Source organism: Telopea speciosissima, chromosome 7, assembly GCF_018873765.1.
Source record: "Telopea speciosissima isolate NSW1024214 ecotype Mountain lineage chromosome 7, Tspe_v1, whole genome shotgun sequence".
Lineage (NCBI taxonomy): Eukaryota > Viridiplantae > Streptophyta > Magnoliopsida > Proteales > Proteaceae > Telopea > Telopea speciosissima.
The window spans coordinates 54,344,114-54,369,477 of NC_057922.1; the positions used below are offsets into that span (position 1 = coordinate 54,344,114).

Here is a 25,364-nt window from a genome sequence, read left to right on the forward strand (position 1 = left end):
AGTTGAAATGTCCTTGCTTCTAGGATGGAAGATAATTTTTTACCAAGGTTGAAGAGAATGGAGTTCCATACATGTTTGCTGGAAATTCAAATATAGTCTAGACCTGCCAACTTGACCCTTGAAAATAAACCCAATTGCAGTTTCAGTTCAATTTCTTCAACTTGGGTTGTTCCTTAAGCCCTCCTGGTTTGTACCTTAGTGGCGATTTCTGCAGAAGAGAAATTTACTCTCAATGCCTCCGCACTTCCGCTATTATCTTAAAGAGATTTTCTTATTGAAACTCCTTAAGGTATCAAATAATTTCTAACCCTCCTTTTTTTATTTTTTATTTTTTTCCCTCTTAACATCCAGGAGGGTGAATTGGTTTCCTGGTCTGAACAAATCATGTAAGCTTACTGTTTAACATGCCCAGCTGCCTTAAGAACTTGGGAAATTATCTGGATTAGACAGGAGTCAAATTTTACTCAAATTCAATCATTTATCCACCTATGTATGTTCATATGCTCCTTGGTGGTCCATACACCCCTTTGATATTCACATAATTTTCAATTTTCTTTTCGGCCACTTGACAAGCTCCATTTGGGCTGAAAATTGATATGTGAGCTTGGGGTGTCTATCCATCCACAAATTTTCAGCCCCATCCAACCTGCCATTTGGTATATATGAGATTTGCTTTGGTTAACCTACTCTTGTAGATGCATTTTACTGCATTTCAAAGCTATGAGCAAAGCATGAGTTCAGGAAGGTATAAGCGGAAATCTGTTATCACACACTTGATGCAACTAAAAGAGATGCATTGCATATCCTAGAAATTGCTGTGCTCTTCTCTAGTAATGGAAATGCCACAAAGTCCTTGGTGACCAGCAAATCTACATCTTTACAAGTACACATGCACACAGATTGGTGACAGGAGGTGGTAGCTACTTTCCTTGACATCCAGCTGCTTTTAGGAAGTTGTCAAATGGGCTGGCAGGAGGCAATCTCAGAACCGACCAAGGCTCAGTCGGCAATACACTTAGAATTTGCTCATCATCATTGCTTATCTGTGTGAAATAGAAATCATCAAATCAAATCAGAAAATGAAACCATCCATATCTAAAATTACTGGAAAGATCAGAACAAAGTTTCCATGGATTGTAAGTGTTTGTTATTAACTGCTGCCTTTATTCGGTACAACCACCTTGTCATGAATCATGGTCCAACAGACACTGACAATTTGAGTAGAACTCACCTTATGTATGGCAGAAATGCCATTTGCAGCGAAGTCCAAGGACAGCTGATCCACTGGTCTTGAGTCATGTGTTTCACGGGCCAACCAACTAGACAACTTCATCCTGGAACCTGTGCCTAGGGCCTCACATTGACTAGCCATCATGCTGTATGGGATGGGCGAAGTTGAGACAGATGTGCCAGCCACTTGGCCAGCCACTTCAAGTGCCTGATCCCACAAAAAACAGGTCAGTAAATGCATAAAAAACAGAATGCAAACCAACAGTAGCAGATAGTTGGCATGCAAAAGCCATGTCCTTGGGTTAAAGAAATAAATGGCTAAACAATTGCAGGCAAGCACGACATGATATGCATTCCTGCCACATATGCATGCCAAACCATAAAATCATAAAGTATGGGCTACACATATAGATCATTCAACACTTCAAAACCTAGACCAGAAAAGCCATTTAGTGAGACAGCCCAATAAGAGGACTGAGTGGATAGCAGATCTTTGGTTCAGTATAATCATATCATGTCAGCTTGAGAAAAGACTGGACTTCCAGAGCCAACAGGGTGGTTCAACCCAGTAATGACTCAACCAGCCAGTAAGACTACCATCTAGGTTCAATGCACAACCAGGTTCAAGATCAGAGGAAACCAAGACGCCAAATGTTGTGAAGCAATTTCTATATTTTCTAGAGAAATGATTTCTTTAATAATTCATGTTTACTCATGCATATCTATAAGATAGGTATAAAAAGATCACAAAAGATAAGAATGGAAGTTATTTATCTTCCACTATATTTTTTAACCGCTCCACTGGGGCACCTCCTGTACCCTCCCCCCATCCTCATGGAAGACATGGAATAGACGTGGTACACTTGGGAGCCAGGTTTCCAGGTCATCCAGTATGACTGGAATGACCTGGAAAGTAAGGAGTGTCATGAACCATTTGAAGTATCATCTAATTAAATGGTTATTTATGCAAGTATCTATATACATGCTAGGAAATAGAAAGGTAATAACTGATTCTAGCAGCTGTCCAACACTGATAACAAGGGACAAGGATGGCGACATAGGCACTTTGGGAATGAAACGGGAGGCATCAGCAACGGATGATTCACTTATCACATCATCCTCAACCAAAGAGTTTGCTTGGAAATCCTGCAACAGTAAGACAATACCCATCAATATCATAATGCTAATGTACTTATTATGCTATTGTGATACATCAGCATCTCTCTATGTCAGCAATAGTGATGTGTGCAGGGGAGGGTATACACTTGTAGCAATGAATTGGGTTGGGTTGACTGCTGACAATAATAACATCTAAGGACCCAACCTATTTACTAATCAGGTCGGAAAGTATTGGATCAAAGTTGGTCATGGTTGGATCAGCTTGTGGGGATGCTCGCAAAAATCAGGTCATGCTTGGGCTCTTATATGGTATACAAGCTACGGGCCTAACAATGTAGAATTAATGGGTCCAGTTAGCAGGTTGAGTCTAGTATCTCCAACCCTAATTGTGGGCACGTGCATGAAGTCTTGGAGATTCAAAGGCTTGAACTGCAACTCCATTTGAATTCTTTTTCTTCTTTTTTGGGTGGAAATAGGCATATTTAAAAGATTTTATCTACATTTACTCAACGCCTTAAAATGAGGGAACAAGAACTTCAATAATGTGGGAAAAAATTTCAGGCATTTGGGGAAATATAAATCTGAAGCAAGATAGCACTAACAGAAGCAGGCTAACTTTAATTCAGGTTAAGTAGCTACATCAGAAGTTACAAATTAAAGTGATAATATAAGATAATAACGCATACCCCATCAAAAGAAAGTGATTCGTTTGAAAGAGCAATTGTCTGAAGGTGGTTCCAGTCAAGAAGAGATTGTGGACCAAACAAGATGGCATCATCAGGTGTAAATGCTAATGACAATTGCCTCCCCACATCTTCAGCATCCAGCTTTACAAGAACCAAAAAAAAATAATGTGTAACCTCAGTTTCAAACACACAAAGAGGTCAAAAGGTTTTGCAGAGTCCGGTCCAGCAAAAGGAATGGCATACCTCAGTGGCCCTAGAAAGGCTTCCGACTAAGATGTCCAGTATAACCTTCTCAGATTCATGAACAGCCTCCCTTAATTTAGAGAGCAAAGAGCTAGCAGCTTGATGGTCAGCAGCAGATCCATATTCCTTCACATCTGTCTGAGGCTTTATATACAATTGAAAGTCATCACCAATGCCCAAAAAAGGGTCCACCTGGTTTTGTAAGAACGTTATAATTAAGGATGAGTGAAAATAAAACATTGGATGACTCCAAGGTCTCCAAAAGTTTGGTAACTCTAAATGTGCACATTAGTGTAGTAGAAATTATGAAAACAAATGGTTGGATTGACACTTAGAAAACTGTACTGTACCATGGACATTTGACATAGAAATTGTCACACCATGCGGTTGATCAGAACCCCCTCAAAGGTGTGTGGGAAATGTGAGAATTTATAACTGAAAAAGATGTTCATAGGATCGGGATTAGGAGTATTTTTAGAATAACTCAAGCTAGTTACAGACCTTACTGAAGCCCCGAAAACATCTCACTACAGCCAATAAACATGAATAGGGAATGTGTTGGGAAAAATTAGAAGACCTAACCATACTCATGGCAGGGCTCGCATCAAGGAGTAAAAGTCCATGAAAGCTTGATGCTTGAGAGATGGCCATTCAATAATAATTTATTTAATATATTTCTCGTGAACATCTCATTCTCAAGTACTCCGAGGCCTAGACAAAATCTCACGTGGATGATTAGCCAAACAAGTTGTCCATAGACAGCCATGTATAGTGGTCCTCACTCCTTGGGTTTTATACTAAAGGTTTTCCTGGGGCCAACAACCTCCACACCATTGCTTTTACATTTTTCTATGCTAGTACTTTGCCTTATTCATAATATCCTTCTCTTCCTGGCGGGGAAAAAATTAATTAAGGTGGATAAGGACTGAGTTCCATCATGCTCCCTGCTAAGTTATATTTACAGGAAGCAAACTAGGTCAAGAAAACTTACATGATCACAAACCACAGACTTAAGCAAATCATTCAGATCAGGAACATTATATATCTTGGCCGCAAACATCAACATTCCTGAAGCTAACGTAAAAAGTGACCTCTGGCATGAAGGTAGCAACAGTCCTGCCAATTAGATCATAGAAAGAAAAATTTAACTCTTTCAAGTTCAAGAGGTTTTCCTTTTGTGCTTTACGAGATTTTGAATTACAATACCATTAGAAGGATCCAGAGATATATTTCGGAGAGAAATTGGAAGCTGAAAGAAGCGGACAAGAAGGTTGTGATTGGTGCTCTGCAACATCACAAATTTTGAGAAAATTAAGAAAACCTGGCATGGAGGAAAGAGTTTGGTTGTAGATACTAAGCAAAAAATTAGAATGTAGTGCAGTGGTTTTCATTATACACAATACTGACTGCTGAAAAAATGAATTCAAGCATATTGAATACTTCAGGACAAATTTCGGCACAAATATCACACTTCCACATTCTAGTGAGCTCTCACCTTAAAGTGTGAAGCAATAAGAGTTAAGCTGAAAGAATGAGCTATAGCCTCAAAATTTGAAGGCAAATTATCTGTAAGATTGGCTTGTATCCAGAAACCAGAAAGCAACTGTGCTGTTTGGTCCTCACTTAGTTTAATAATTTTTGGCTCCTGCATATTAGAGAAGTGGAAGGAAAGATAATGGTTATTGCTTGAAATGCAGGGAAAAGAAGTGTGCTACATCCCAAATAACATAATGCACTCATGAAGACTCCCTAGCAACTAATGCACTTACTGCCTCTGCTAAGCAAGCTGGCCCAGTTGACCTTTCAATAATAGAACAGCTCATCATCTTGTAAAAGTTGGCGGAGTTTTTGCGGGCCCAGCCCTGTTTCCATTCTTCTTCACCAGATTCTGTATCCTTACAGTCATTTTGATTATGATTCCCATGCATTTCTACCATAACACTGTCCTTCTCCTTGCGAAGCTTCTCAAGTAAGGCAGCAGCAGAAGCAAACGGCGATGCAGTTTTGGAGTGCCACTTTCTTGGTTCATATAGACTACCAGATTGTAAAAATGCTAAGTCATGTCTGTGATTGTTGAAGGATGGAACAAGGATAACAGCAAATATCTGGTGAGCTCCAACACGAGCTTCAATATCTGGATGCATCATTGTTTTCAAAAGTTGGAGGAGAAGTGCTTCTGGGAAGACCTACAGAAACAAAAAGAACATAGTGGTTAGAAGAGAACTAGAAAAATGCTGTTAACCTCAAAATAAATTACTGTACCATGCAGTGAATTCACAGACAAGAGCTGGACTGTTGACCGCCAGACCAAGGCTGTCTGTACTAGTCCAAGGGCCAAAAGTACTTGTAAAACAGTTGACGATCAACTGACTGTCAAGCCAATAATTCATATCACCCAGACCATTAGAAACAGTAAAAGGATCTGCCATGACACTTTTACTATCCTAATCATTAGCATTAAAAATTTTATTATAGTTGCTCTCGGCAATTATTAATCTTTTGTCTTTGCAAGGATCCATGTAGCCGACCCCATTTAGTTGGGATAAGGCTGAGTTTTTGTTGTTGTAGTAGATTCTACTGGTAAACTTGAACGCAAAACCACCCAGTTTGCAAGCCAGTACTGAAATCACCATGTTGAATGCTGTAAATGTTTTCTGATAGAACCTTCCACACAGAAATTCTCTCTTATAACATATAATTCCACAAGAACTCACCCAAAAACAGGTGAGTTATATAGCATGAGAATTATTTTTATAAGCAAGCTATCTCTTAGATCTAGTAATATTTTGAGAAACAAAGTTGGGATAAGGCTTGGATGTTGTTATTGTTATTGTAAGGGATAGCTTGCTTATAAAAATATTGTTCATAAGTATGTAGCAAAACTCTATCTATAATTAATATTGGATCGTCTGGACCATTCGAGCAAGACTGCAAACCATCAGACAAAGTGGTCCAACACTCAGTTCAGTTTTAAAAAGCGATGTTATCATTCACGGAGAGAAAGAAAATCATATTGAGGCAGCAGAAATGCAGAATATCAAATTAAGAAGAAAAGCAAAAGGAGATTGAACACATTTTACCAGCTTTGGATATGAGGCCACAGATGCTACAGAAATTACATGAGCCAGAATAAACAATGACCAAATGGTTGCCCTTGCAACAACACCCGCAGGTGGAAGCTTCTCCAGTGTTATTGCCATCAAATCAAGCAGTGGCCGAGCATCATCAATCTAGCAGAAACCAACTCATAAAATAGATTATTTGGCACAACAAAACCCAAGAAAAAAAAATTAGGAATACCCACAAAAACAAAAGCACGCAATGGATATGCATAGCACTCACTCCTTTAGCAATTTCTAATAAGCAGTCTTCAATGGAAGTTTGGAGTGAAATGTTCAAGTCTGACTCTTGCTGTCCTACTAACTCAACTGTTGCCTGAAGAGACTTCCTCAAATGCCTGCATAGATCACTGAAAATCCCAATCTCAGAGACTATGGCTCGTGTTCTGAGTTGTCGAGCCAAAGCAGTAGCAATCTGAATGATATCAGATTTAAGTCGCAGATCATGTGCAACATTTTTGTGGTCCAGATGTCGAATGACAGCAGATAGAACCAATTGCTCATTTCCTACAAGTAGACAATGGCCATACAACCAAAGAGGAGTAAAAATATACAAATATATCAGTTTCAGAAAACAAAGGATTATTTTGAGAGGGGGGGAAGAATCGGATCCAGAGATTTATAAACATGATATGTGAGACAAATAAACATAGAGAATTATAGATGTGGACGAACGAAAAAAAATCAAAGCCTCGAATATGAAAATTACTACATAGAGAATTATAGATGCGGTCGAACAAAAAAAAATCAAAGCCTCGAATATGAAAATTACTAGGTGAGACGACCAAGCAGCCCCAGAAAACCAAATGCTTAACCCCACTGTATGAACGCTGGGCAGATAATTATATATTTGGACCACTTTTTTTTTTTTTTTTTGTGATTAAAAAATTCATTACCAAAAGGAGAAAGAAATATAAAAGGGCCCTAGAAATGGGGAAGATGAAAAAAAACATTACAAAGCTTACAATACAACAGAAAGCAAACCCAATCCTTAGGGAGAGGAGGCAGAGGCCTTCAGTAAGGAGAGGGGAAGGCCCTAGGACACAGAAATAAGCCTGTTCCTCGGGGAATAAACACGCCGAGAGGAGACCAAAGAGCTTGCTTTTGACATAAAAAGTGATAAAGTTCCAAATCTGTTGGAAGGATCTGGAGCTGAAGGACCATTTTCTAAGATTGCGCTCTATCCAGATATTATTAATTGCGGCACCAAAGGCAAGCTTACTCACCACATCACAGATTGACTTACAGGCAATGGACATATCCACCCAGATCCATTCCCTAGTGAAAGGAAGACTCCTCTGAGTCCTCTGCCAGCATTTCGCTAGGAACCCTTTCCAAATTGAAGAGAAGGGAGGGCCAAGAGATAAGCGAAGACGAGGTGGTCCACATCTTCCAGAGCATTCCAACAGAGACAGCAGGATGAGGAGGCCGGAATCTAATGATGAATGAGAAAGGACTCCGTTGGGAGCAGTTGGAAAGAGCCCATCAAACAATGAAGTTATGATGAGGGATGTGGTTTTTAAACCAAACCTACTTGTGCCAAGGGGACAAAGGGCCAGAAGATCTAATGAGGTCCCAAGCGCTTTGGAGTTAAATAGGCCCAAAGAAGATGCAGACCAAACTACATTATCTCCCTTACCATGAGGCCTTTCAAGAATGGAAGGCAAGGCATTCTAGATGGCAGATAACAAGGTAGAAGAAGAAGGCAGGGAGCCAAATTGTCATGGCTAATGACGTCGGTAATCAGGGGGCCCAATTGTCATGGCTAATTAGTAGAACGAATATGGAGTATATGATGTGTAATTTTAGTCACACTATGATGGATACTGACAGGGTACAAATTGAGGAAAAAGAGATACTGCAAAGTGACTATTTTAAAAATCTAAGGCCAATCATAAATAAAGAAGGTGACATAGAGGATGATGTTTCACAGAGAATTAAAATGAGATGGATGATGTAGAGAGGTGTGACCAACATATTCCTTTAAAGCTTAAAGGAAAGTTCTATAGGACTATTGTACAACCAGCCATGGTGTATGGGGTAGAATGTTGGGCAATTAAGAAGTGTCATATTGAGAAGCTATGTGTAGCAGAGATGAGGATGTTAAGATGGATGTGTGGAAAAACTGGGAAGTATAAACTAAGGAATGATTGTATTAGAGCTGACTTGGGAGTTGCCCCAATCAATGACAAGCTCCGAGAGAGCCGTTTGAGGTTGTATGGTCATGTTCAACGAAGGCTTAGGGACACCTCAGTAATGAGGAGTAATATGATTCCGATTGGAGGAGCTAAAAGAGCTAGCGGCAAGCCTAAAATGACCATATGAGAAGTTGTGAGGAAGGGCATGCATAGTCTAGGTCTTGTACCAAGTATGACCTCAGACAGAGCCTATTGGAGGGCAAAGGTCAATGTAGCAGACCCCTATTAGCTGAGATTCTCCTAAGTCCTGACTTGCTGTGCTGTGCTGTGCCTCTTTTCTCTTACTTTCATCTTTCATTTTCTTTTTATTTTCCATCTTTCATTTGTCATTATTCATTTTTCATTTCTCATCTCATTTCCCATCCCTCTTCCCATCTCTTCATTCCCCTTTTTTGTTTAGACCTCAACTTTCCTTACTTTGTTTTGTTGGATCCATGGCCAACCCCATTAAGTTGGGATAAGGCTGAATTTGTTGTTGTTGAATGTCATCTGCAACCATGTACTGCTTACTAAATCCTAAACTGTAAATGGCTCTAGCACCAACTGAATGAAGGAGAACACCCATAGGGTGCCAATGATCAAGCCAAAGTAAGGTAGAGGCACCATCATCAATTGGAAGGAAATGGCCCCAAGAACAATAAGCCTAATCTTCAGAACCTTGCACCAGACCCAAGAAGCATCTGTAATAGGAACAATCCAGATAGAATCATTGTGAAGAAGACCAAAGACCTAGTCAACCCAAATACTTTTCTTCTCAACGACAAGCTTCCAGTTTGGTTTAAGAATAACAGCTGAATTAACCTCTGTGATTCTTCTCAAGCCAAGACATCCCACATCCTTGGGAAGACAAACCGCAGCCCAGCCGATGGGGTGGAGGAATTTGGAGGACTCAGATCCTTTCCAAGGATAAAACACGAATAAAGGATAGATCTGATCAATTCCAGGCGACCAGCATAGGAGAGTAGCTTGCCTTTCCAAAGTTGGAGTCTCTTACGCATAACTTCTAACATAGGAGTACAATGTTGAGTTGTCAACCAGCCCAGAATCATAACCCAAGTACTTGACCGGAAGACATCCTACGGAGAACCGAGTCTTCTCAAACAGCCTAGCCTTGTAAACATCAGACCCCTGCTAAGAACAAGAGAGACAACCTCTCAAAATGGTGCAAACACAACGTAATGGTCCAATCGAAACAATATTCTCAAGGGCTATAGCTTAAGATCCTAACACTTAGGGATGGGAGAGATAAGTTGTTGATCCATACAAGACCGAAGACTTCTGGATGGGACTTCAAGGGCTAAGGAGAGATGAATGGAGAGAGGGGACAGTCCAGAAGGAACGGAGAAGAAATGCATTGATAGATCCAATTGACAAAAACTGGAGGAAAGGCCATCTTAAGCAAGACTTTAGAAATGAATCCCACCTTAGAAAGTCAAAAGCTTTTTGGATTTCGATCTTCATGAGGGCGGCAAGGGAATGGGATTTTCTGTCGAAGCCTCAGACGAGCTCATTGCAGAGGACATTATAAGTGATATTCCTGCCAGAAATGAAAGCCGATTTGCTTGTCACTAACAAGAGAGTCAACCACCAACTTAAGCTTGTTGAAAGAGATGGTACAAAAGTCTTGATAAGGTTGCCAGTTGTCACAATTGTTTCATGTGAGCTTCTGTCACAGTAATTAAATGGAATGCCCATTTTTATCATGAAAAAGTGTGGTAAACTAGAAGTCGTGGCACTGATGAGGTCCAAAAAGTAGCTACATGATGGTTAATGACTTGAAGACAAAAGTTCCATAGCAATTAAAGAGAAGATATGAAGGTTTGCATAGCTTGCCTCTCAAAATTTGTTATTATCAAAAAGGAGAGAGAGAGAGAGAGAGAAGACATGAAATCAAGTTTGATATTGTATCCTCAATAAACAGCTTACTGAAAAAACAAATCATGAAGAATTTCACATTGGAGGCCTAATTATAAATCATTTGTTATTATTGTACATTATCCAACAGGGAAAAATATCGATACCACACATCAAATATAACAAAAAAATAAGTTTTTGCTAGAGAGAGAGAAGGAAAGGCACCAAAATACCTGCAGTCTCCACAAAGTAGCACATATCAGACAGAACAACCATAGCTAATCCTTGCTGAGGAACCCAATGTTTCCCTTTATCAAAGTAAATGAACATTGGATCCAAAACCCAACGCATTGTTGTACTCTCCTTGGCCAATTCAGCCATCTTCTGGACACAAATTTGAGCCCATATTTTTGGATTTTCAATCTCTTCTCTGTAGTGCAAGTAAACCAATGTATTAACCACAGTCCACCACATGATGTTCTTCTCTTTGGCGGAAAGGAAAGAAAAAAATTCTCATGAGTCAAATGCATCACAAATCAAGAATACGATACTGAAGAATCCCCATTTTTGCTCATAATTACCTAGTCAATAGAGTGCAATCTTTCTTTTCTCGTCTTGGCCTGATGTAGCTCAGGATGAGATCACTACCAACACCTGCACCACCCCTTGCTTCACATCTAACAACTTCGTCAACCCAATTGTGATGAGGCTCCCCCCTTTGATCATCATCCACAAGATTTATATCTGGTTCATAGTTATCCAGTGTGACATGCACAATCTGCACAAAGTATATTTTCTTAAATCAAAAGAAATCCATGATTGAGGAACCCAAATAAATTTCTACGGCCAACATTTTGGAGATGTAAACAGTAGCTTAAATTGGAAGTATATTTGCAAGTAGAGAGACATGGCAGATTATCTGACTTGCATACATACATAGACACGCAATTTAATCATGACTTGCTACGGGCTTACAAACTGTTGATTGCATGTAACTAAAATGTACACATTTGTTGTTGTCAGACAGTCACACGGATAGCGTCATATGGTTACATACCAAGTGCACTGATCTAATAAAACTGAATCGAGACACACCCACACCCTTAATAAGTTTGCGTATTATACATGCATAATCGTGTTCCATATGTATTATTCAATAAAACGTTTTTTACAAATTGTTCAATAGATACGGAAAAAGTTGCACTTTTTATAAGAACCTGTATGCGCGTATGTCATGTGTATTCTGTATTATTGGGTGAAAAAAAAGGCTCCTGGATCTCACCATCGGAGAACCATTCTTGGACCTCGCCGGTGCTGCCTGTCTCACCAGTCACCACCTTCTTCTTCAGAGCTCAGAGAGACAGAGAGAGAGAGAGAGAAAAAGTTTCATCTTCAACTTTTCTCCAAGCTCCTTGCAGAGCGGAAAAATGGAAGATCTTCTTTTTTCAGACCCTTCTTCCCTTCCCCCATTCTCAGGAATTTTCTGCGTTTTGCTTCATATTGCAGAGCTTCCTTGAGATTTCAGAAAAATCTTTGAAAAAGAGAGCCCTTATTGCACAATGGATAGAACTACTTTTGCCAATAAAGAATAAGAAATAAAAGATGAAATTTTCGGTGGCTTTGATCGTTGTGCTCAATGCAGCCTTTTATTTTATTTATTTTTAACAAAATTTAACATAATCGAGTCATTTTGGGTAGATTTGGAGTTTGGACACATTTAGGGTCCTCTCCCATGTGTGACTATGTAGAAATATATTTCCTATGCATTATTATTTATCATAAGATTGGTTGCAACTTTAAACTCTCTTTGACTTGAAATCCCAATAATGAGTATTACATGTAAATATAAACCCATACTTTTGGTTTTAAAATAAACGTGTTAAACGCGTATTAAACACGTACCATATCATTGCCATACACGTTTTATTGTGCCAGATTTTTTAAAAGTATTATTGCCGTCTAATCCATTTAATTGCCCTACGTATCCGTACCCATTCTATTGCCGTTCCCAAACTGACTAACTAAACCCACACCACGACGTACTTGCATCAATATGAGTAAAATGTCAAAAATCTGACAATAGTTGCGGAGTATTGGATTCACAAACCTAAGAAACAAGATATGAGCTCCACCTCTCAGTTATTCAGAAGAAGCTACTTTCTTATAGCGAAAAGTATCTACTGCTGCCCCTAATCATTCCTCTATCAAAACATTTTCAAATTGGTGCTTCTAACTTTGACCTGGTTTCCATGTTCAGAGCTCCACCTCTCAGTTATTTCAGAAGAAACTACTTTCTTATATAGCGGAAAGTATCTACTGTTACCCCTAATCATTCTTCTATCGAAACATTTTCAAATTGATGCTTCTAACTTTGACCTGGTTTCCATGTTCAGCTTCTAACTTCTAATCAAATTGGTGTTTCTAAAATAATTGTATGCCACGAAATAAGTCATAAAACACTGGATACAATTGCCAACAAAGTTAGGCTTTAGAAACACACTCACCTCATCAAAATTATCAAGAACGTGTGAGAACTCTGCCATGAACCACACCTGGAACACAAGAAACCAATTGACTCAATGGGGAACTAAACAGAGGTGAATTACAAAAGTGACTGTTCTTCTGAAGAAATCATGATGCACTAACAAGAAACATTATAAAGGGTGAAAAAAGGTCACTAACTACCATTGCCGAAAGGCATTGCAAGCTTGATGCCCTCAAACAGCACTTCGTACATTCCTCCCCAGATTCACGTGCCAGCAAACATACTTTATGAACCAATTTCTCAATGTTGTGGGCATAAGTTCCATCAGCCTGTTCATATACAAGGTACAAATAGAACCAGCATAAAGCATATGGATGAAGTAACCATAAAAAATAAAAAGGAAAGTAAAATCACAAAAGAAGCCTGTGCATTGTTCATTTATCAGAAAAGGTAGACATGAAAGCTAGTCAACACTCAAAAGATTGGGACATAAGATATCAAAAAAAATGTTTTTTTAAAGCAATGCCCAAGACATAAAACAAAAATGCAGATGCTTAATACTTTGTTAAGGCCAAAAAATAAAATCCATAAGTTGATGGCATCTTCTCCAAGTACGAAAGCACCTCACAAGGTGTTGGCACAAATGCCCAACCCAACCATCTCAAATCTAGTCAGGTGCTCAAACAAATTCCCCTTCTTCAGAATTCAGATCAAGTGATTGAAGAGAATTATTCACTACACTAGTAAACTACCACAGATCCCCCCCCCCCTCCAAAAAAAAATAAAATTTAGGGATCAAGAACTCCTGGCTTTTTTGCATTGGGGTTACAATTTTTGTGGCAAGGAAAAATCCATCATTAATTCCATTATGTTGCTGGCTTATCACAATGGGAGATAAGCTCAATAACCTTTCAAACTTCACACTTATGCCCTTAATTTTCTGATTAAATTTCCAGTTAAAAGAAATTTAAAGCACGGAGGATAAACAATTATGAACATGAATGTCTACAAGTGTAGAATGCCCATTATGCTGCTAAATGTTCAATATTTATATCATTCTTTTTTTCCATTTGATTGATCTTTGCACTTCCCTCCATACCAGGAAACACTATTTTGACACCACAATCTCTTTAACTTTCCTCTTTTGCCAGGAAGAACTACAAAACCTCAAATCCTATAAATCAAACAGATTACCATAACATGGTCTACCAACAGTGGAAAATTTGTAAAATAACCTTTATTTTTTCACTAAATGGATGTTTCACCAATCGGAAAATTTTCCCGATTTCTCAACAAAATATTGTTAGCAGCTTTTTTTTTTTTGATAGATAGGACCCTAGGAGAGTTGAACCCATGACCCTTTAATTATGAGGTGTCGTCATTACCAAATGACCTAACCCCTTGGGGTTGAGACATTTACATGGAAGACTTGAAAAAATTCAACAGTTTGTACAATGTGAAGAAAGTGATGGCAAGACACCTGAGTACCTTATCAGAATAAATAAGTCAATAATATACTACAATCACCTGACTACGAATGAATCTGGTCAAGGTTTTGCATCCAAGAATCCGAACACTGTCTTGCTTTGTGTAATCCAAGAGTTCAACTACCACATTCAGTAGGCTGAGAGAAAAGTATGCCCTATAAAACAAAACACATCCATTTGAATTATATTCAAAATATTGCCGAAGACATCAATTATGGCCTAGCAACAAAAGAATGGAAACAAACTCACCTTTTTATTATTATTATTTTTTTGTGTGGATAGAATAACAGATAAGGGCTAAAAAAGCAAAGGTGTCCAGCTATACATGCATACACGAAACTCAATTAATCGGACCCATAAGGAGGTCATGAATATACCAGAATGCCAAAATAAAGACTCTGCTCACAGCTCACCACATATTCATCACACCGACCTGCCCTATAAACAAAGTATGTCTATTCATCCACTCTTGGCTCACAAGTCTGCTAAGGAGTTTGAAAACCTCAGTTTCCATGAAAATGAGACATTCCACTGTTTACAATGGTGCCTAGCCCTTATTATTAGATAAGCTAAGGGTGTCACTTTGGAATCAAAACCGACCGTTTAAAACCGTACCTAACCAAATAAGAATTGGTACGGTTTCGGTATCTAAGGCAAAACCGTTCAGTACAAGCTGTACCATACTGAATTAACTATTCCCGAACCGAACCATGTATACACATGTATAGTAAATATAAATTATGTATCTCAATATATATTGTATATGTGTATCTCATGTATTATACATGAGATATGGTTTATGAAACTGTATAAAAACCAAACCAAACAAGAAACCGTTTATGAAACCGAATAAAAACACACCGAAACCTAACCTACTCGATACGGTTTTGGTATCGAAAATGCATTCAGGTTCTTGGTACAGTATGTTTTTGTTTTCTCTTTTCTGTCTCCTACACCGAACCGAAACTGTACCAAATTCCAAGACCGTACCGATTGACACCCTTAAGCTAAGCCAGTCTGCTAAGGAGTTTGCTGACCTTGGTTTCCATGAAAATGAGATATTCCCTTATTATCAGACAAGCTAATCTCCAAGGAAGTTGTTCCTTTTGTGAAATCATGTAATAACCAGTGCCGAGTACTACCCTCAAATCACAAGATGGATCCAAGGCTGACAATTAAAAATTTTGAACCCACTGTATTACTGACATGGTTTGAGGAATCAGTATTGGATCGCCCAAATCGGGCAATTCGTATCGGAATCGGCAGAAGGCAATACTGATTCCGAGGTGATCTTGTATCGGTGGATCGGTACAAACCAAAGTTACAAAAGTTTTAAAAAAACATCCGACTTTTTTAAAGAAAAACTGGGGTAAATCCATTCGATCTGGCCCAATTCAGGGTGATCCGGATCGGTATCTGCCGGGACTGATACCGATTACTAAAAACTGTGATTACTGGTTGAACTTCTGCTGCATTGGAGTCTGCTCTTCCAAGTTCCAAGGGGCCTGAAAAAATGAGAATGATTCCCATATGGCAAATAGATCCATTTTCCGACTACTAAAATAAGTAAATGAAGGTTGCTAGGAATTTATGGAGAAAAACTCCCCAAATAATATAGTAAAAACATAAGTGAAAGAGAAGAAGTCTTGAAACTCCACCATAAATTCCAAACAAGGAGAATATTCAAATAATACCAAATCTGGGTCAACCAAATGATACTGAATTCACTTCTTGAGTTGCCTTGATCAAGAAATGGAACCACCAGTTCTTAAAAGTTCTAAGAATAGAGGACAAGGAGTCTAGTTTCATTAGAACAATTAACTCCAAAAAAAACTTATTTACTAACAAGAGAACCCTATTCAACAACTAAAAGTAGAGTAAAATGTTAAGAGTTTATGTAATAAGGATACTTTAGGAACTAGTTTATTGTCTAGTTACCTTATATTGTAATTTTTTTTACCTTTTACCTCCCTAGGGAGGTGTATGTAATTTCTTTCTTATTACTAGTGAAGTAATATAGGTGTGATGGAGATAATACTCCAACACACAACATTCCCAAATCTTCTCTTCTCTTCTCCTCTCTTCTTCTCATCCATCTTCTTCAACCTTCTTCCTCCATCTTTCTCCTTGTTCTTTACATTCCTTAACTTCAAACTTGGTATCAGAGTGCACTTTGTTGGTTTGAGAGTTGAAATACCTTCTTGTTCCTTCATCTCTCTCTCTCTTTGGAACCCTAGGTTACAAAGAGGTTCCAAGGAAGGGATTCTTATGTGAAGTGTTTGAAGAAATCTTGCAAGGAGCATGAATGAAGACCATGGAGACATCAAAAGAGCATCTCTTTTGAAGGAATAGGCATTTGAAGCTCATCTCAAGCAAATCCAGCCATGGCCATGTTACCGCCAGCCTATTTTAATATTTTTTTTCTCTCTCCTTCATGCGGCCAGTGTTGCAGCTGAAGTTAGGCTCCTTTGGATCGCCCTAGGGTGTTCATTACCCCTCCCATGGTCTTGCTTCATACTTCTACGAGTTGGTGCTCCACAACTAAGTTTTTCCCTTGTTTTCAAGTTACCGCCAGCTTTTTTTCTCTGTTTAACCTGAGAAATGGTTCTATGATAATTTGGTAATGTAAAGGCAGGTTAGGGTAACCTAGCCCCAATTAACCCACAATGCAATAACTCTACAGCAGGGTACAAACCAGGTCCGACAATAGGACTTAGGATTCAGGTCAAACACAACTTTCAGCCACTTAAAAGGGACTGTAACTAGGGCCAAATGCAAGGCTGAGAATGCTCAGCAAACCCTGAGAACAGGGACTGATTTGGATGAGCAGAAACAGTAGGTCACCAAATTAGAAAGTAAAAGAAATAGGTGTGGAAACCAAACCAACCTGTAGAAAGTCCCCAAAGTCAGGTAGAGTGGAGAGAAGGTTGAAGAGGGGCTGCACTCCAAATTTTAGCCAATTCTCCCAAATTAGAAAGTTTGGAGAAAACTTGCAAACCAGCACTGCACTTGGACTCCAAGCTGGATCGAGCGTAGGGCTTATTGAAAGGAGGCTTTGCTGCAATTTTGGTGAAGTTCTGATAGATGAAAGTGAAGTTATGGAGGTGGAATGAAATAGACGGTTTGTGTTCTTGGTGGATTCCAGCCAATGGAATGGGGTAGAAGTGGGAATCGAATGGAGGGGATGGTAGTGTGAGATGATGTTCCAAAACTCTACAGGTTTAGATGAAGGGGAGTGGAGTTTCACAGCCTTGATGTTGTAGCAGAAATCAAGTCTCAGGGGCAGCAGCAGCCTCACTCGAATGGGTGCAGTGGCACAGCAATCTTCAATGGATCTTCTCAGCACCTGTGTTGATGTAAGGGGAAGCAGCAGCAGTAACTGTTGCAGCCACAGATCAGTGGTAGCAGCACTAAAGGAGCTCGAGTAAGGTAATGAAGAGGGGAAGAAGAGAAGATAGAAGAAGAGGGTAGGGGAATGGCTCTCTCAGCCTTGGCCTCTCACCCACAGCTATCTCAGCTGTTGCAGCACAGGAGAAATTCCCATACTCGATGGGTAAATTGGCCTGAGATTCTTTTCTCTAAATTCTCATCTTTCATTAAGATGTGATGCCTCTAATAGCTTAGGCAAGCTTACAATAGAATAGAAACTTCCCAAAAAAAAAAGCTAATCTAAAATAGAAACTACTAAATCCTAACTAAATAGAAGTTCACTAAATTAACTTGGCTTTATACTTCAGCCACAAATTAGAAACTATTAAATATGGAAACTATTAAAGTGCACCAACTCCAGCTGACCGGTCAAAGGAGGATCCTAGCAAAATCGCGGAGCATCTTCCTCTCAAAATTGGGGAGCATCTTTGACTGGTCAAGGGGGATTCTTGTCACAATCGTGGGGCATCTTGGACCCCTGCTGGGCTGACTCTAGCTGGTCCATCTCTGGCCCAAAGGGCGGCCTGGTCCTTTGTCTCTTCTTCTGGCCAGAATCTACATCATTTGGTTTCCTTGAAGTTGGTGCCTTATGATTGTTTGAGCTTCCTAGTGGTTGTATAATTGAAGCTATGCTTTAAAGGATTTGGTGGAGTTGCTTTTCTTTCAGACGTTTGCCTTGTTTGATTGCTGGACTGTGATTATCAATGTTTGAAAGGCTATTTTGAGTCTATTTGGGTTGAGACTATAGTTCCAATTTGAATTTTGAGTGTTCACCCCACTTTGCAAGCTTGATTTTACATCATGTCTGGGAAAAGTGGTTCAACAAAGGTTGTTTCGAGTAGTGCTCCTCCTACTCAGGTGCTTTTCGACAACCCCAACACTCAAATTTCCCTTGTAAAGGCAGACAATACCAACTACTTAGATTAGGCACATTCGGTGAAGCTTTCCCTCCGGAGTAGGGGGAAACTAGGGTATGTTACAAGCACCATCAAAACCCCCACTCTTGATGACCCAGCATATCAAAAATGGGAGATAGAGAACCCGACGGTTATGACTTGGCTTATCTTCTCTATGAAGCCTGAGATTGGGAGAAGATTTATGAGAAAGGAAACTGCCAAGGACACCTGGGATAGTGTTTCCAAAACCTTTGACCGCATTGGTGACTCGGCTAAGGTGTATCAACTTCACCAGAGGATCATTACAATGAACCAAGGGGATAAGTCTATTTCTGAATTTTATAATACTATCATTGGTCTATGGGAAGAGTATGATCATTATAGGGATCTTCAACCATCCAGCCCATAAGATGAAGCAAAGGTTTATCGCACCCTTGAGAAAGAGCATGTTCTTATTCTGCTTTGTGGCTTGAACCCGGAGTATGAGCCCATCCATATACAAATCCTAGGCAGATCTCTTCCATCCCTAGATGAGGTGTACAGTTATTTGTAGAGTGAGGAGACTCGGAGGGTAGCTATGGAACCTGCATCCTCCCTTGAGCCATCTACTCTTTCTTCTAGCTTCCAGAGAGATTGGCATGCTGGCGGCAAAGGCCAAGGCCCACCCCGTAGAGATGACAGAGATAAGCCCAAATGCAACCATTATGGGAGACCTGGGCATACTAGAGAGAGGTGTTGGACTCTTCATGGCCGTCCTCTTGGTGCACGTGGTGGATCTACTGGTGCACGTGGTGGCTGTAGAGGGGAGCTAGAGCACATTCTATGATGACTAAGACTGATACTCTAGAGTACCCACCTAGCATACAGGTTGATTCCAGCGTACTCACCAGGAAGGACATTGCAGCATTTCGCAGTTTCATGTCACAGTTGGAAGCAACCCATCTTCTACACCTACAATGCCAGATTCCTCATCATCCTCAGCTTTGCAGGCCTCTACATCCGTCCCTACTACGGCCCCATCTTGGGTCATTGACTCTGGTGCCACTGACCACATGACTGGTACTTCCCAATATTATGATTCCTACTCCATTTATTCTAATAGGAATAAGGTCGGATAGCTGATGGCTTCCTTTCCTCCATCTCTGGTAAGGGCAGTATTCCTATTACATCTTCCATTTCTCTTGATTCCACTGTTCATGTGCCTAACTTTGCCATTAATCTGTTGTCTGTGAGTCACCTAACTAAATCCTTGAATTGCTCTGTCACTTGTTTCCCTTCCCACTGGCTTTTTCAGGATTTGGGGACGAAAATGATTATTGACAGTGGACGTGAGGAGAAAAGGCTCTATCTTCTTGAACCTCGACCACCTTTTTTTGCCCATAGCTCAATCCTATATGTGTGGACGTTGTGATAGTAGTTTTGTGGATTCTATAATGTTATGGCATCGGTGTCTTGGTCATCCATCTTTTGTTGTAATGAGGAAATAGTTACCTCATTTATTTTCTTTTTTTTCTTCTTCCCATGTTTTTCAATGTGAACCATGTATGTTTGCCAAACATTGTCGCGCATCTTATCCGTATCAGGGTAATAGATCTATTGTTCTTTTTCACATTGTGCATACGGATGTTTGGGGACCATCTCCTACTACCTCTATTTTCTGTTGTCCCTACTTTGTTTCTTTTGTTGATGACTATTCCCGCACTACTTGGACTGTTCTGATGAAACATAAGAGTGATGTCTACGATGCATTTAAAATTTTTTATCAAATGATTCTTGTTTAGTTTAAAATTAAAATCAAAATTGCTCGTTCTGATAAAAGGGGGGAGTACATGTTTGGTGGCCTCCAAAACTTCTTTACTGATAATGGCATTATCCATCAGCTAGCGTGTATTGACACACCCCAACAAAATGGGGTAGCTGAGAGGAAAAATCGCCTTTATTGGAGGTCACTCAAAGTCTTTTATTTGGCATGCATGTTCCTAAGACATTTTGGTCTAATGCCCTTCTTACAGCTTCCTTTTTCATCAACCGCATAACTACAAAACTTCTTGGTCCAATATCTCCCTTGGAAACCTTGTCTCCTCAAGTTCCTGCTTTCTCTCTTCCTCCCAAGATCATTGGATGTGTTATGTTCATGTTAACAAATCTTCTCAGACTAAACTTAACCCCAAGGTTCTCAAATGCCTCTTTCTTGGATATTCTTCTAATACCAAAGGCCACAAGTGTTATCATCCTTCCTCCTGTCACTGTCTCCTCTCCAAAGATGTTACCTTCCTTGAATTTGTACCCTTCTTTGCTGCTCATCAACATCCTCTTCAGGGGGAGAATTGTGGGAGTGAAAAGGTTGCTAATGATATTCCCTTTCTTTCTCGCCTAACTATTTCTCCTTTTATGCTTGACATTGGTAAACATAAAGAAGTGGATGTGGTTGATATTGATAGTCAATCAGGTGTTGGTTCTAACAATACGAAGGAGTTAAATGTGTACAAAAGTGGCTACTGGAGGAAGAAGACCTGCCAAGAGTCCTCTTTGGGTCCACATCCTGAGCTCCACCATCCTCATGCAGGTGACAATTCTTCCATGCCTTCTGATTTAGACCTTCTTATTGTTGTTAGAAAGGGACACAGAGTTTGTACTAATCCTATAGCCCAATTTATTTCTTATGATGCTCTCTCTCCTACAGGTATTGCCTTTACTGTTGCCCTCTCTTTTGTTTCCATTCCCAAGAGTGTTACTGAAGCTATGTCTAACCCAAAGTGGAAGCAAGTCATGTCTAAGGAAATGATGGCTCTTGCAAAGAATAGTACTTGGAAATTGGTAGATCTTCCCAAGGGGAGTATACCAGTTGGATGCAGGTGGATCTACACAATCAAGTATCGATCTGATGGTGTGGTTGAGAGGTACATGGCAAGGTTGGTAGCCAAAGGGTACAGTCAGGCATATGAGATTAATTACCCGAAGACATTTGCTCCTGTGGCTAAACACAACTCTATAAGAGTTTTCTTATCATTGGCGGCCAATAAAGATTGGCCATTGTATCAGTTAGATGTGAAGAATGTCTTCTTCCATGGTGACTTAAAAGAGGAAATGTACATGCAAACCCCACCCGACTTCAAGCTTCCTTCAGCTGAAGGGAGAGTGTGTCTTCTCAAGAAAGCACTATATGGCCTCAAACAGTCGCCAAAGGCATGGTTTGAGAGGTTCAAACAAACTATTTTGAAGAATGAGTATTCCCAGAATTAAGCTGACCACACTCTATTTAGCCGGCAAGGTAATTAATGTTATCATCACAACTCTTATTGTTTATGTTGATGACATTGTAGTGATTGGAGATACAGAGCTGAGATAGCTAGGCTGAAGACCTACTTGTCTCAACAATTTGATATAAAAGATTTGGATCCCTTGAAGTATTTCTTGGGAATTTAAGTGTCAACATCCAACAAAGGAATCAACATATGTCAAAGGAAGTTTGTTCTTGATTTATTGAAAAAGACAAGCATGTTGGGCTGCAAAATAGCAAATTCTTCTATTGAGTAGAATCAGAAACTAGGAGAAGATTGTGGTCCCTCTCTTGTTGATGTCGGGAAGTACCAACAAACTAGGAGAAGACAGGCGAGTGGGAAAGCCCATCTATCTGTCTATGACTCGCCCAAATATTTCTTATGTACTGGGAGTGATGAGCCAATTTGTGCATGCTCCTAAGAGTGGACATTTGGATGTTGTATACCGCATTCTCAGATACTTGAAGTCCTCTCCAGGGAAAGGACTATTGTATGCCAAGCACAATCACTTGATAATAGAAGGTTTCACAGATGCCGATTGGGCTGGATGCATCTTAGACAGAAGGTCTACATCTGGTTATTGCACATTTGTGGGAGGTAACTTAGTCACATGGAGAAGCAAAAAACAATCGGTTGTAGCTAGATCCAGTGCAGAGGCAGAATTTAGGACTATGGCTCATGGAGTTTGTGAACTCATATGGTTACGACGAATGGTCCAAGAGTTGGGGTTTGACACTGAAGGACATATGCGGCTCTACTATGATAACAAAGCCACCAGAAGCATTGCTCACAACCCGGTGCAACATGGCAAAACAAACACATCGAAGTGGACCGACACTTCATCAAGGAGAAGATAAACTCTGGCTGCATTTGCATCCCTTTTGTGAAGACTAGTGATCAATTGGCAGACATCTTCACCAAAGGGCTTACTTCTCTCCAATTGGTACCTTTTACCTCCCTAGGGAGGCGTATGTAATTTCTTTCTTATTATTAGTGAAGTAATATAGATGTGGTGGAGACAATACTCCAACACACAACATTCCACCATCTTCTCTTCTCTTCTCTTCTCTTCCTCCATCTTCTTCAACCTGCTTCCTCCATCTTTCTCCTTGTTCTTTACATTCTTTAACTTCCAACTTAAAAAAATCAAAAAAAAAAATAAGAAAGGGAAAAAGAGTATACTTACATCTGCTCCTTGCACATGCAAAGCAGCTTATGGTAGGCTTCTATGATGACACTGATATATTTGATGTGGTCAGACCGCAATTCTTTTGAGCACCTTTGTTCAAGATACTTAGCAATCTACAACAAATAAAAGGAGAACAACACAATTTCAAGTAAGTAGAAGCCAATTATACTAATTAATCATAGGAGGTTAAATTATGTTGAAAGAGGGCAGTACCTTAGGAATACGGAAGGGATTCTTGGCAGCATATTCACATAACTTACCAATTTTCCGTTCATTTGGAGCACCTTCCTGCAAAATTAGGCAGCAAGACTTTATTCTTCTGGATTTTAAATATACAATTACGACTATTCTGTACTAATTAACACTATTTAAGGAGACGTGTGTCTCTTTCAAAGAAGGATACAAGATATCCAACATGGTAACCCTACAAACTCGACAGCCAAACACTTCTGTATTGGTATACCTTACTTATGTTCTTCATGTAGGGAATCATCTGAATCCAGCTTTCCTCTTCTAGCCACTACCTATAATATGCTTTCTTCAAAAGGCAACATGTGTGAACACAGCCATAGAATGACTGATAGGTGTGTTCTTGTTACATAGGCAAGGACAAGAGAGCCGCTCATCTTAACATTTAACATATACAATAAGTTAACCATCAACTGAATGGCTCAAGCTCATATTGAATTCTCTAACATCTTTCTTACATTTCACACTCATGTTTGAAAGATTTAGCTAAAGCTCAAAAAGTTAAAGCACCAGATAACATTAACTGATTTCACATTTTTCCCGAGTGAAGGAAAGGCTAGCCTAAACAATGGGCCCCACAAAAGAAAAAGCAGCCACAATTACATAAAAGTAATTTTTGCCAGTCATTTCCATGTGGAGTAGAAAGCATTTCATTCTGACAAAGAAGTTGAAACAATGGTAGTAACTGTAGTTGTAGTAGTAGGTGTATGGAAATCACTCTTATAATAATGCTAATAATATAAAAATAATGATATATCTGCAACAGATACATAGTTCACTATCTGAACCAACAAACCAGAAGTAGATTTTAGCATCCCATTTAGCTCGTTCAAATGCAAGAGAATCAATCGAGTACCTTAGGCAACATCTCACATTACAAAACCAAACGCCGCACGTTTATTGTGCAACAACCAGAGCATGGTATATTGATTCGTAAACAAACAAACAGCGTAGAAAAGATCAAATAAGAAGTTGGTAAGTACTCACAAGAGATTTGGGGAATATCTCAGCAAGCAGCTTCTTGTACCGTTTGACGGGTTGCCTGGATCTCGACCTGAAAGCAGGGCAGCAAACACACATGTTCCCGCAAACAGGAAGAATTCTTCGGGAGATAAAACCCATTCTCTGCAGAAATATTAAAAAAAAAAAAAAATTGGAAACGGGAAGAACTCCTCTTAGATCCTCCAGAACTTGAAAGTTAACAAAAGCAAGCAAAAACCCAAAATGCCGAACCGACAACGATATAGCTTAAATACTAAATAAGCAAAACCAAGTACGAACAGCAACTCAAGAAAAATGACCACCCCGGAAAAACCCTCAAGCAGAAAAGTTTTAACACTTCAATGTATACAATTTCTATCTCCTCCCAATTAAAAATGTAGGAGAAGTGGAGAACATACTCTGCTCTGCAGAAGCAGCTTCAGTTAGCAAAACCTTCCAAGAGAAGCAGGCGCGATATACGAGGAGAAGAGAGGGTGGGAAAAGTGGAATGGAAGAAATCGATCACGAGATAGAGTCAGTTTTATACTGGAAAAAATAAATCTGCTTCCTGTCAGAACTCGAAGGGAACAAAAATCCAACCTTTTTTTATGTTTATGGAATTTAAAAGCTCTCATGGTCTTGGCGGGCTTCAATTTAACCGGCTGTGAGCGGCTGTTTTATATTCTTCTTCTGTACCTTTTCTTCATCTTCTTTAATGGTGGATTGTGGAACTCTCTACTGTAGTACCGTTGTCACCTTGTATTGCAGAAATCAGTTAAAACTCTCAAACAGAAATTCTAATTTCTAAAGCCATTTTAATGGAGAACAATCTTGAATCAAAGTGGAAATCCAGGTGGCATTCCAAATTGTTCCTACGTGTTCTAAAACTCAATAGAGAAGTGACTGGTTTGGACATTG

General features: G+C 39.5%; 1 protein-coding gene across 2 annotated transcripts; it reads right to left on the reverse strand.

The window, feature by feature from the left end:
* Positions 1 to 668: 668 nt before the first annotated feature.
* On the reverse strand, positions 669 to 25,066 carry LOC122668867 (protein SEMI-ROLLED LEAF 2-like). 2 transcript variants are annotated; one of them, XM_043865422.1, is made up of 20 exons: positions 25,047 to 25,066; positions 24,453 to 24,590; positions 23,430 to 23,504; positions 23,214 to 23,329; positions 14,462 to 14,576; positions 13,135 to 13,263; positions 12,954 to 13,001; positions 11,031 to 11,227; positions 10,683 to 10,879; positions 6,621 to 6,904; positions 6,359 to 6,508; positions 5,048 to 5,464; positions 4,774 to 4,923; positions 4,485 to 4,563; positions 4,270 to 4,394; positions 3,279 to 3,470; positions 3,036 to 3,176; positions 2,239 to 2,376; positions 1,232 to 1,438; positions 669 to 1,043 (listed from the first exon to the last, which is right to left on the reverse strand). In XM_043865422.1, exons 2-20 carry the CDS (start codon positions 24,585 to 24,587, stop codon positions 921 to 923), a joined length of 3,018 nt encoding a protein of 1,005 aa, XP_043721357.1. In that variant the 5' UTR covers positions 24,588 to 24,590; positions 25,047 to 25,066; the 3' UTR covers positions 669 to 920. The 2 variants fall into 2 exon arrangements, with proteins under 2 accessions (XP_043721357.1, XP_043721356.1); XM_043865421.1 differs by lacking the exon at positions 25,047 to 25,066 and adding an exon at positions 24,866 to 24,905.
* Positions 25,067 to 25,364: the final 298 nt, after the last annotated feature.

What these genes read in the sequence shown, in the direction of transcription:
- LOC122668867 (XM_043865422.1), bottom strand. Translation starts at nt 24,587, where the DNA reads ATGGGTTTTATCTCCCGAAGAATTCTTCCTGTTTGCGGGAACATGTGT. An exon ending in TTCTTGATAATTTTGATGAG is followed by an intron (nt 11,228 to 12,953) that starts GTGAGTGTGTTT and finishes TACTTTGTGCAG; the next exon opens with ATTGTGCATGTCACACTGGA. An exon ending in GCATTTCTGCCATACATAAG is followed by an intron (nt 1,044 to 1,231) that starts GTGAGTTCTACT and finishes TATTTCACACAG; the next exon opens with ATAAGCAATGATGATGAGCA.